Genomic DNA, 13,329 nt, shown 5'->3' on the forward strand with positions numbered 1-13,329 from the left:
TTACAGGGCGCACTCCTTGCATATGGGGTTCCCCTACTGGGGGACACCCCTACACGGGGATGTACCCCTACACGGGGACGTGCCCCTACACGGCACTCCTTGCGCGCATCAGCACTGCATATGGGCTAGCTTCAAGGTTCCTTTACTTTAAATAGTGCCCTTAAGCCATTGTTTTTATAAGAAATATTCCATGTTGGGACTTTCTAACGAAGTCTGTAACAAAAAGGAGTGCCATTATTACTGTTATTATTGAATATTATTTTGACCAAGAGAATAAATCTGAAGCTTAATTAAGCAAGAGGTCTAATGGGAGGGTAGAAGCATTGTTATTTGGAGGCAGTATGCTTGTCTATCTAGATAGATAACCCGAGAATCCACCATAAAAATATTAGAATTAAAAATAAGAGAGTGCAGCAAAATGACTCAGTATAAGAGGAATACTATTACACTTCATTTATTCATTCATTTATTTATTTAGAAAATGTATATACAGCCTTGCTGTGCTCTAGATACTAACAAGATGGTAGTCAACCAAATAGACTAAGTCCCTGTCTTCTTAGGACTTATATTCCACTGGATATTTCCAGGTAAACAAAAATATATACAAATAGTGGCATGTATAGGTATGTACTATGTAAAAAAAATAAAGTAGGTAGGGAGAAGTGAAGGAGCACATAATCAAGTGGGATTTGGTTGTTTTGTATGTTCGAGCCCTGAAAAACATGTTCTTAATCTTAATCTATTCCTGTGGGTATGACCTCTTTGTTAATAGGAACTGCTGATGAGGTTACATCAGTTAAGGTATAGCCCATCTGAATCAGGATGGGTCTTAATCCTATTACTGGAGCCTTTTAGAGAAGGCCACACAGAGAGAAGCCAGGGGGAGCAGCCAGAAGCTGGATGTCAGTGGAACCCAGAAGAGAAAGGAGAAGATGCTACTTTGTACATTGCAACATGACAAAAATCAAGGAACCCTAAAGTTTGCAGGCTAGTTTGAAGATACCCCAGGAGTAAGCTAGCTTCTGAAACAGTGAGCCATTAAATTCCTGCTTTAAGCCAACCCATTGTATGTTATATATTTTAGCAGCTGGGAAACTAAAACAAACAGTTTTTGAAACCAGAAAGTGGGGTACTACAATGACAAGTATCTGAAAATTGTGGAATAGCTTTGGAATTGGGTAATGGGTAAAGGCTGAAACAGCTGTGAAGCATTTGATAGAAAAAGCCTAGACTGCTTTGATGACATTATTTGTAGACATAAGGACATTAAAGGTACTTCCAATGTGGCCTTAGAAGGAAATACTGAATGTGTTATCAGAAACTTGAAGAAAGGCAATCCTTGTTGTAAAGTGGCAGAGAACTTGGTGAAGTTGTCTTCTGATATTGGATAGAAGGCAGAATTTGAAAGCAATGAACTTGGATATTTAACTGAGGGCCTTTCCAAAATAAATGTGGATGTTGCAGTCTAGTTTCTTCTGGTAACTTATAATAAAACGTGAGAGGAAAGAGAAACGCTGAGAACAGAATTCTGAGCACAAAGGAACCAGCAATTACGATTTTTAAAATTCCTAGCCTGTCAGATAGTATGCTTTGAGACTAGGGCCAGAAGAGACTCTATCAGGGACCTACCTGAATTTTAGGGAAGTGAGTCCCCAGAGGACAGGGCTCCACATAAGGGTTTACCTGAACAACCCTTCGCAAAAGAAGGTGTGGCTGAATATGGATCCAGTCAGCCATTTCAGTGGGAGTCAGGATTAAAAATGAAGTTGTCCTGGAGGGATCTGTGGAAAGTTCTTTTGTCTTATGGTTTGGACCCACTTGGACTAGATGCATAGGTGACAAGATTTTTGCAAAATTCGTAAGAGCGGAACCACTGCAAGCCTGGCTGAAAGGGACAGGGAAGGGACAAATTGAAGGAAGAATGATTTCAAGAGCAGAAATGGAAGCAAAGGTCTGGATTGAATAGATCTCCTCTGGCCAAAAGAGCAGGCCTGCCTACCTGTGTGGAAAGAGTGGGTCCACCCAGTGTTCAAGGAGAGCATGGTTACTGCGCAAACTCTTGGCTGCTTCATCAGGCCTGGGAGCAAACTCTAAGCCACATTTGGCCCTCCGACCTTGAGAACTAATGGAGTGTGCCTTGCTAGGTTTCAGACTTGTTTGGAACCCATGATCCCTGTTTTCCAATTTCTTCCTTCTGGGATGGGAATGCTCATCCTATTTTCTGGGTTTCACAGGAATATTGCCCAGATGAACCATACTCATAACTGATTTTAATGAGACTTTGGATTTAGCATTGCTCTAAAATGGTTTTAGGCTTTTGAATGTATTTTGTATGTGGAAAGAAGTCTTTTTGGGGTTCAGATGTTGGACTGTGGGGACCAGAGTTATGTACCCCAAAAAAACATGTTCTTAATTTTAATCCATTCCTGTGAGCGCAAACACATTGTAAATAGGACTTTTTGATGAGGTTACTTCAGTTAAGGTGTGGCCCAATTGAATCAAGATGGGTATTTATCCTATTACTGGAGGCCTTACAGAGAACGCCACCCAGAAGAGAAGCCAGGGGAGCAGCCAGAAGCTGGAACTCAGTAGAACCTGGAAGAGAAAGATGTCGTCATATGTATTGTCATGTTATAGAAAAGCTAAGGAACCCCAAAGGTGGCCAGCTAGCCCAAAGATAATGACCCCAGAGGAAGCAAGTGTTTTGGCCTCTGAAGTTGAGAGCTTTTAAAATCTTGTTGTTAAGACAACCCATTGTATGGTATTTGTTTTTGCAGTTGAGAAACTAAAACAAATGGAAAGGATAAAATCCCATCGTAGCCAAAGTATAGAATTTTAGAAACAGCCTTAATGAGAAGTTTTGTAACTTAATGAAGAAAACCGCAAAACTTATATAAAATGACTTGAATATTATTTGAAATATCAGTTCTTAGAATGATTTGCAAGTTTTAAATTAATTTCATTAAAAATGCTAGGGCCTTTTTTTTCCCCATGAGAGGATCTTCACAGTTATCCTAAATTTCAAATAGAAAATAAACTAGTAAGAATAACTGAATATTTTGAAAAGGCAAAAGAAAAGACCTCTTTCTATGCCAAAAACAAAATTTATTATAAAGCTACAATATGATACAAGAATCAGACATATTTATGTAATAAAGTGAAAGAAACTTCTTACCAGACTCTCTCCCAAGCACTTTAACCTATCTTTACCACATTTAACTTTAAAAACAAGTCTGTGCAGTATGTTATTAGCATTCCCAATTTACAAGTAAGGAATCTGAGACAAAAAGAGCTTAAGGAACTCTTTTTAAGGGTAAAGAACTAATAAAGTAGCAGAGCTGGGATTGAATTTAGTCAGTTTGGCTCCAGATCTGTTCTCTTACAACTAAGCTATACTGCCGTAGGTACTAGATTATAAAACAAAGAATCCAATAAAAAGAGATTAGAAAACTATTTAGGAAAAATATGGTTAGGCCTGCTTCATACCACAAATCAAAATAAATTCTGGGTGGATTAAAGAATTTTGGCAAACGGAAGCATTTTTTTAAAACCTGGAATAAAGTATTTGATCATTTAAACGACTTTTGGATACAGAAGTCTTTTTTAAACTTAAAAACAATTTAAGAAGTAAACACAGGAAAAGATTTCTGGATGGAGCTATAAAATATAAGATTTATGTATGAAAGTATGATGAAGAATTAGTACCCTTAATGTATAAAGAAGTCTTTTATGTCTTTTTTAAAAACCACTTATTTAATACTTTGTTAAAAATAATTTATGTAAATATATGGACTTATAAGTTATCTATGAGCCAGTTACAGCAGTAATGTGCTTCTTTAATTTTGGAAAGATATACTATAATCAAATTTTTAAATTTCCTCCTGAGGTACACAATATATACCCATATTTGTTTAGAAAATATATTTCATAATTATAAAATTTTCTTAACCTTCAGTCATGATGGAGATTTCATTTGTGATAAAGAAACAAGTTTTAAAGTAGAGTAAGAGATACGTTTAGGAATGATGATCACAACTGATGATCAAGAAACGGCCACATAACTAGGTTCCATTAGGTTGCTCATGGAGCATCATTATTAAGATTCTTGGTACTTTTTTAGGTCACTTCTGAATTTGGCTGGACATTTTCTTTTTTCAGTGTCTGTATTGCTTATGATGATAATTTTTATCAATGTTTTGAAAGCTCTGTACTTTCAGGAGTCCTGAAAATTTACTTTAAATGCTTCAGCATATCTTTCATTAAAGCTGACCATTGTAGCCATGGCATTCAGTTTTGTTCCAAGGCTGTCTTTAGAAATAAAACTGGATTAAAGTCAAAATTTCCTATAGAAAGCCATTATTTATTGAGTCAGCCTCCGTAAAGCAATTCCATTTTTGCAGCTGTTGACAACTATTGGACCATAATGAGTGTAGCAGTTTGATATGGTTTGTGAATTTAAAAAAATAGATATTGAATTATGTTTGTAAACTGGTCTGTACCTGGATATGATTAAATTATGATTAGAGCTTTGATTGGGTCATGTCAGTAGGATGTTGAGTCCCCACCCACCAAGGTGGGTGGGGACTCCCAGATAAAACTACACAGCAGAACAGGGGAGTTAGTTGGAGTTTTCATGCTGGAGTCTTGAGCTGGAGCCCCGGGAAGTGAGCACACAGGAGCAGAGAGAAAAGGCTCAATTGGACACAGCAGAGACCCTGGAAAGATAGAACCGAACCCTTACAGATATCAGCAGCCATCTTTCTTCAACACGTGGCAACAGAATTGGGTAAGGGTAACTGTAAGCTTCTACCCCAAATACCCTTTATAAAAGCCAATTGATTTCTGGTATTTTGCATCAGTACCCCTTTGGCTGACTAATATAATGAGTGAAAATGAAAAAGTCTAGACAGAATTTAAGAGGATAAGGGACCTCTGGTCTTTAGATATCACAACAATATATATCACACAAATATAAAGCAAGCATAGAATCTTTTCTTTATGAAAGAGAAGACACTAATGATTTCTCAACCTGGGTATTCATGTTGCAGGAAGTAACAAAATCCTTAGGCAAATAAAAATATGAACAAAAAAGAACTAATTAATAAACCCAGTGACTACTCAGATGGAGTCACTAAAGTAGTTGACCATAAATTTGAAATTCATATTTTGACACCAAGCTACCAGGGTGGGCAGATGATTGAGCATGCATAAATCAGAACTAGGAACAAAAACAGATTTGGCCAAGAATCATATTTCATGTGCAAGAGCTGAAAAGCTCAGTTGCTACACATGAAACAGAGGAGCCATGGGCAGAAAACCAAGAACTCGGGGGTTTCAGGTCCAGAGTAGGTGAACTTTCAGGTTACACAGTTATGTTGGCTGTGATGGTAGGAATCGGGTGAGAACTTCCAGAGATTAACTGTCAAAGAGAATTTAGAAACACTTCATTCGTTATTTTGCATACACATTCATTTAAGTGAGGAACAGTCAATAGTTGTCCAGAAACAAAGGCAAACAGGATTTATAAGGGAGAGGGAAGAGAGGGGGAAAAAAGTATGGGCAGTCTGGAAACAATCTAATTTATACATTTTTGAGGATAAGCTGATTAGCTAAATGTGTATAAATATATATGGTCAGTCTGGGTAATTTTGTCCTTGAATAGGCCAACTAGTAATATCAAAAAGAATTTCAATAGTTCATAAAATATTGAAAATTTAGCTGTAGAAGGTGAGAGACTATTTTTATGGAGTATCTTCCAGTGTTCTTTTAGCACCTCTACCTTATTAAGGCCAGGCCTGGAACATTTCTCATCTCAGATCCAGGTTAAACATTTTATCTTTCCTCTTCAGGTTTTGTTTAAATTTCAGGAGTTCATTTTTGTTGATGACTCACGTACTTAACCTTGAAGATATTATGTTGTGATGTAGACTTTTAAAATTCTCTTCCCTTTAATAGATTCCCCCCCCCCAAATACTAAGTGTCATCTAGTTTATGCTTTTTTTTTTTAAGATTTTTTTCTCTCTCTCTCCACCCCCCCCCCACCAGTTGTCTGCTCTCTGTGTCCATTTGCTGTGTGTTCTTCTGTGACTGCTTCTATCCTTATCAATGGCACCAGGAATCTGTGTTTCTTTTTGTTGCATTATCTTGCTGTGTCAGTTCTCCGTGTGTGTGGCGCCATTCTTGGGCAAGCTGCACTTTCTTTCACGCTGGACGACTCTCCTTACAGGGTGCATTTCTTGTGCGCAAGGCTCCCCTACACGGGGGACACCCCTGCATGGCAGGGCACTCCTTGTGTGCATCAGCACTGCTCATGGGCCAGCTCCACACGGGTCAGGGAGGCCTGGGGTTTGAACCGCAGACCTCCCATGTGGTAGGCGGATGCCCCATCCATTGGGCCAAGTCTGCTTCCTGATGATAATTTTTAATCTAATGTCAATTAGGTATTCTATCAAATGTTAAACTTGGATAAATAATTTAAACATCCACTATGGAATCATTTATCTTATATCAAGGTGACACGATAATACAGTCTAGCCAGTTGAATGCATAATAATATCTTGAAGATAAAAAGTCCTTCTGTCTTTTATTAAAGAATCTTTTATTAGAATATGAAAAGCAGTCAGAGCAGTTGGATATGGAAAAAGAACGTGCCAGCAATTTTGAACATCAAGTAGAAGACCTCAAAAAAGAACTAAGGAATTCAACTTTTCAGGTAATTTTTCATTGATAAGTGCAAACATGAAAATTAATATGTAATTGAAAGACAGATTTTCCACCCACGCTGATGAGAGAGGAATATGACAAAACAACTTGTAACTGTCCTGTCTTGCTTATTACTCTAATCTAAGTTCCTCCAATTTTTTTTCTTTCCATTTTTTTCTTTTCCTCTGCAGCATTCCTGTTCTCTTGTAAGGTTTGCCATGTTGATATTGATGATAAGAGTTTTTAAACTCATTCTTGGTTTTACGTCGACATCTTGGGGAATTGATTTGAAATTCTTCACTTTTTGTGCTTGCCAATGTTGTCTTTCTTCCTCACCTGTATATATTTTCTTCATTTTTACAATAATAAATCATTTGTCATTCTAGTGTGAAAAACTAAATTCTGATAATGAAGATCTCCTGGCACGTATTGAGACACTCCAGTCTAATGCCAAGATGTTAGAAGTACAGATTTTAGAAGTTCAGAGAGCCAAAGCAGTGGTAGACAAAGAGTTGGAGGCTGAAAAACTTCAGAAAGAGCAGAAAATAAAGGTAAACCCAGTCCTGTAAAATTGATTTATTTTATTAATATATAGTGTTGTTTTTATCAAAATAATATTTAAATGAAGGAAAGACTTTAAAAATAGCATTTATGAATATAGCAGGATTCATTAATTCCTTAATGTGTGCCAATTATAAATTCGAGAATCCAAGCTATGATCGTTGAGTCTGTTTTTAAAGATTGAAATATTTTCAAGCTTCTCAATTTTTAGTGTGTCAGAATTATCTTATAGCCACCCTCCCTACATATACCTTTTTTAATGTGGGTTGGGGGTGTTTTTATTTTTAATATTAGGAACATGTCAGTACTATAAATGAACTTGAAGAAGTTCAACTACAACTTCAAAAGGAAAAGAAACAGCTTCAGAAAACTATGCAAGAATTAGAGCTGGCTCGAAAGGTAAAATCCACAGATAAAACTCAGATACCCAGTGTTCTCATTGTTAAGCTATTCCTATAACATTGAAAAAGCAGCATTTCAAAAAGGAAAATATTGATAGTACTATAGTAATCATTTCAAACTGGTAACCTCAGAATATTGAAAATTTATTTCTCTTCATACTTGTCTTACCAGAAGCATCTAGCATCACAAATTATTAGATATTGGGTTGATATCTCTACATGATTTTCTGTAGGTGGTTATTGAGTAACACATGAAGATTTAATATCAAAGCTAATTAATAGTTAATTTTTCTCTGCTTTTCAAATAAATGACTGAACAGGAAGTTATTATAAGAGCCTCTGAATATTGTGTATATCTTGTTTATTTTATAAATTAGAGTCCCACAAGAGAATTACCAGTTGTGGTTAATTGAAGTTATTGCTGGAAAAAAATAAAACTAAGAAAGTTGATTAACATTACAAAATGCTTTATTTATGAAATTACAAATAAGAAAGTATCATTTCTTGATAGGCATATAAATTATTACTGTATTATCTTTTCATTATTATGGGATGATTTTAGCATTTTACAGATGAAATTAATTGATCTAATATTATGTGAATTTTCTATTTATGATATGTACAGGAGGCCCAGCAAACCACATTGATGAATATGGAAATAGCTGATTATGAACGTTTGACAAAAGAACTAAATCAAAAATTAACTAGTAAAAACAGCAAGATTGAAGATTTGGAGCAAGAGATTAAAATTCAGAAACAGAAACAAGAAACCCTACAAGAAGAAATGAGTGAGTAAAGCAAAATTCATTTTAACTTATAAGCAATTATTCCTTATAACAGAATGAAGGGAGGTGTGAGCATTAATTATTTATTTCACCAGTCTTTAACTATCAACATGGTGCTAAACATTTTTAAGGACCAGAAGTGAAATAAAACCATTTGCCTTTATGATATTTACAGTCTAAGTTGGTGCTTAATACATTCATTCACTTAAACATTGCTTAACTACCTGCTGTATGGGTAATAAAACAGTAAAAATTATCTTTGTCCACAATTTGCTGATTGCCAGCAGAGCATGAAAATTAAAATAACAGTGAAGCTCTTTTTTGGAAGTTGTTTATATTCCATTTTATGCATTAAATATATTTCTAATATAAGTATTTAAAGCCATACACTTCCTTTTAGGCACTCCTTTAGCTGCATCCCACAAATTTTGATATAGTGTATTCATATTTTAGTTCATTTCAAAATATTTTAAAATTTCTTTGTGATTTCTTCTTTGACCTATGGGTAATTTAGGAGTGTGTTGTTTAATTTCTAAATATTTTAGGATTTGTCAGATATCATTCTGTTAATAATTTCTAATTTAATTGCTTTGCAGTTAAAAAAGTATTTCCAGTCCTTTTAAATTCATTGAGCTTTTTTGTATGTTTTTCCCCCAGCATTTGATTCCTTTTGGTGAATGTTCGCTTGAAAAGAACCTGGTAGACTGAATTAGTTGTTATATTTTTAACCTAAGTCTATACAACGTAGCCTATTGTTGAGTCTTGCTTTACTCTCCAAGTTGACAGTCTCTGCTATTTAATGGTAGTATTTAAACTATTTATATTTAATGTATTTATTTATATGGCTAGTTAATTATTGTTAATTATTATTGGTCCTATCCTTCCTTTGTTTCCTACATCTTCCTTCCTTTGAGTTAATTATTTTTAATCATTTTGTTTTATCTCCTTCATTAGCTTTTTAGCTATATCTCTATTATTTTTTAGTGATTGATTTAGAATTTATAGTATACATCTTAAAATTATCACAGCTTATCTTCAAATAACATTATACCACTTCATGTGTAAGAATCTTACAGAATCGTACACTTCATTTCATATATGTGCTATTTTTGATGTACATTTTACTTCTACATATGTTATAAACTTCACAATACATTGTTATTATTTTTGTTTGAAAACTTGTTTGTCAAATCAGAGGTCAGTAAACTGTGGCCTACAGGCCGGCTGCTTGTTTTTGTAATTATAGTTTTGTGGTTTTTTTTGTTTTTTTTAAAGATTTATTTATTTTATTTAATTTCCCCCCCTCCCCTGGTTGTCTGTTCTTGGTGTCTATTTGCTGCGTCTTGTTTCTTTGTCCGCTTCTGTTGTCGTCAGCGGCACGGGAAGTGTGGGCGGCGCCATTCCTGGGCAGGCTGCTCTTTTCTTTTCACGCTGGGCGGCTTTTCCTCACGGGCGCACTCCTTGCGCGTGGGGCTCCCCCACGCGGGGGACACCCTTGCGTGGCACGGCACTCCTTGCGCGCATCAGCGCTGCACATGGCCAGCTCCACACGGGTCAAGGAGCCCGGGGTTTGAACCGCAGACCTCCCATATGGTAGACGGACGCCCTAACCACTGGGCCAAAGTCCGTTTCCCAATATAGTTTTGTTAAAACACATTCACATCTATTTGTTTGTATTGTGTGTGGCTACTTTTCCTGCTACAGCAGCACAGTTGAGTAGTTGCAACAAACACTATCGCCTGCAAGCCTAAAATATTTACTATCTGCCCTTTTTAAGAAAAAGTTTGCCAACTTTGGTTTTAAAGAAATGAAAAATAAGGAAATTTTTAAAAAATTTATTCCCTATTTACCATTTCTGCTTTTCTTCATTCCTTCTTATATACCCAGATTTACATCAGGTATCACTTCCTTTTTGCTTGAAGAACCTCCTTTAACATACCTTGTAGTACATATAACTGCTGGCATTGCATTCTCCTAGCCATTGCTTGTCTGAAAAAGTCTGTAATATTGCCTTCATTTTTGAAAGATACATTTGCCAGATAGTAGAATTTTAGATTGATAGATTTTTTTCTTTCAACACTTTAAAGATATTGTTCGATTGTCTTCTGACTTGCATATTTTATAATGAGCAGTCTGTGAAATTTTATGTCTTTGTTCCTCTGTACATAATATGCCTCTCTTTTTCTGGTTACTTTAAAATTTTTCTCTTTAACCTAAGTTTTCAGCAATTTGATTATGATGCACCTTGGTTTGTTTTGATTTGTTTCTTTTTGTTTGTATCCTACTTATGGTCTATTGAGCTTCCTGTACATATGGGACTTTTTTTTTCTCTCTCTCTCTCTCCCCCCTCCCCCCCATTGTCTGCTCTCTGTGTCCATTGGCTGTGTGTTCTTCTTTGTCTACTTGCATTTTCCAGCAGCACTAGGAAACTGCATCTCTTTTTTTGTTGCATCATCTTGCTGCATCAGTTCTCTGTGTGTGTGGTGTCACTCCTGGGCTGGCTGCACTTTTTTCACACAGGGTGGCTCTCCTTGCAGGGTACACTCCTCCCTATGTGGGGATGCCCCTGCATGGCACAGCACTCCTTGCACGCGGCAGCACTGCACATGGGCCAGCTTTCCACATGGCTCAGGAGGCCCTGGGGATCAAACTCTGGACCTTCCATATGGTAGACAACTCTATCAGTTGAACCATATCCACTTCCCTGTACATATGGGACTTTATAGTTTTCTTCAAGTTTGGCATATTTTGACCATTGTTTCTTTAAATATTTTTCATTCCCACCTCTTCCCTTCCTCTCCTACCCCAAGACTTGAATTACACACATTAGACTACTTGATATAGTCCCCATAGGTCTATGGTTAATCTTTTTAATCTCTGACTTCTTTTTGGATAGTTTCTATTATGGTAATGTCTTCAAATTTACTCATCTGTAGTGTCTAATATGTTAATCCCATCTGGTGAAAATTTTTCATTGTAAGATAAACTGTTTTAATGTCTTTATTGCTGATTCCTTTATTTCTGGTCCTTTTCTATTGATTGATTTGCCTCCTGGTTATGGGTCATATTTTTTTGCTTTTCATGGGAAATAATTTTTAATTAGATGTGTTTTTATGGAATGCTAGGTAATTTGTTTTCATTTAAAGTTCTAAACTTTGTCTGGTAGACAGTCAAGTTGTTAATCCATTTTATCTTTATGTGGTTTATTTTTAATCATTATCAAAGCATGTCTAGAGTAGCCTTTCCTGTAGGTCTAAAGACATTCAGCCCTACTCCTGAGGTGGAGATCTTCTGGGGTCTAGTGAATGCTCATATATTTAACATCTCTCCACTTGGTCTGTTGGGAACTTGAAAGTTATATAGCCCTGTGTAAGTTCTGGGTGTATTTCAAATAATAGCCCTCTAGACCATTTTTCTTTCCTCACTAATTATTTGCCTGGCCTTATAGAATTTTACCCCTAAAAATAGAAAATTGGTATTCAGCCAAAGAATTCAGAGGGTCTGAATTTCTGGATGTCTTTTTCTGTGTGGCTTCCTCTTCTGTAATACTGTGTTAATATTTGTTTATTTTTATTTATGTGCTGCTGTTATATATTTGTCTAGTACACAAATGCTAGCCACCTCACAGTCTCCCAGAATTCCAATTTCTGTCTTCTCAGCAAAAACACCAGGCTCTGTTTGGGATTACCCTCCCTGCATGACAGTCCAAAACTGACTTACATGTAGACAGCCAGCAAATAATAAGGCTCACCTTGTTTACTCTCTTTCAGGGAACATGGTCCTGGACTGCTTATTATCCAGTATCAGAAAGCAGGTTTTTTTCATATATTTGCTTGAGTTTTCTATTTGTTTATGGCAGGAAGGTAAGACTAGCCTCTTACTCCCTCATGGCTGAAAGCAGAAGTTCTATAAAGTAATTTAAGGTGGCTACAAAGTTATTATCTGTTAGTTTCCTGGGTAGCTAAAACAAATACATGTAATAAGTTGGCTTAAACAATGGGAATTTATTGGCTAACACTTTTGAGACTAGGAGAAGTCCAAAAATCAAGCCATCATCAAGGCAGTACTTTCTCACAGAAGATTGTGGTGTTCTGAGGCTAGCTGCCAGCAATTTTTGGTCCTTGGTTTTTCTGTCACATGACAGTGCACATGATAGCCTGTCCTGGATTCTCAGGCTTCTGTTGACCTGTAGCTTCTTCCTGTGACCTTCTCTCTCTGTGCCTTTAACCATATTTAGGCATATTTTCTTTAAATTCTTTGAAGTGACTTAGGAGAGTTGTGCAATTATCACTGAATAATTGTGTTAAATCCTGCATCTCTTCAGGATGTTTGGTTGCTCCTTTGGCTGGGCCATCTCTTCCTGTTTCCTAGTATGGCTTGTAATTTTTTGCTGATGTCTAGGCATCTGAATATAGCAGTGAATTTACTCTGATGGCTAATTTCTCTCTTCTGCCTGTTCTTTTTTTTCCCCCACAACTCTTCTTTGATATTTGGTTCAGCTTAGTCTTTAAAATTTCCCAGCTTGAGTTTCCAATATTGGACCAGGGACTCACCTAGTGGGACGCAAATTTTCTCCCAGGGAGATTGGCTACAGAAAGCCGTTTTTGTCCGTGCAATTTCCAGACCAGCCAGCAGATGGCTCTAGTCAGCGCACCTTTCCTTGATGGTGTTTCAGTCTCCTGTGGAGAGCGGTCTCTGCTGGCTGAATTCACTGAAGAAAAGCACCATGACCTTCCTTCCCTTTTCCCTTGAAACTGCTGACAAGAAGGAAGATGTCTGCTCCCCTCTAAGTTGGCTGCAGTGAACCAGGTGTTTTACCCTCACTTAATGTCTTGGGGGTGGGGGAGAGGAGCATCCCCCCCAGCCGCCACGGTGACTTG

General features: G+C 36.7%; 1 protein-coding gene across 2 annotated transcripts in view; it reads left to right on the forward strand.

The window, feature by feature from the left end:
- Positions 1-13,329, forward strand: part of GCC2 (GRIP and coiled-coil domain containing 2) — a 73,110-nt gene that overhangs the window by 33,666 nt on the left and 26,115 nt on the right. For both annotated transcript variants that reach the window (XM_023584199.3, XM_023584200.3), the window contains exons 10-13: positions 6,593-6,712; positions 7,089-7,253; positions 7,558-7,662; positions 8,290-8,452. In XM_023584199.3, the coding sequence (XP_023439967.2) occupies positions 6,593-6,712; positions 7,089-7,253; positions 7,558-7,662; positions 8,290-8,452 (553 nt within the window). The remainder of the gene's footprint in view (positions 1-6,592; positions 6,713-7,088; positions 7,254-7,557; positions 7,663-8,289; positions 8,453-13,329) is intronic.

This window comes from Dasypus novemcinctus, chromosome 17, assembly GCF_030445035.2.
Source record: "Dasypus novemcinctus isolate mDasNov1 chromosome 17, mDasNov1.1.hap2, whole genome shotgun sequence".
In the NCBI taxonomy this organism is placed as follows: domain Eukaryota; kingdom Metazoa; phylum Chordata; class Mammalia; order Cingulata; family Dasypodidae; genus Dasypus; species Dasypus novemcinctus.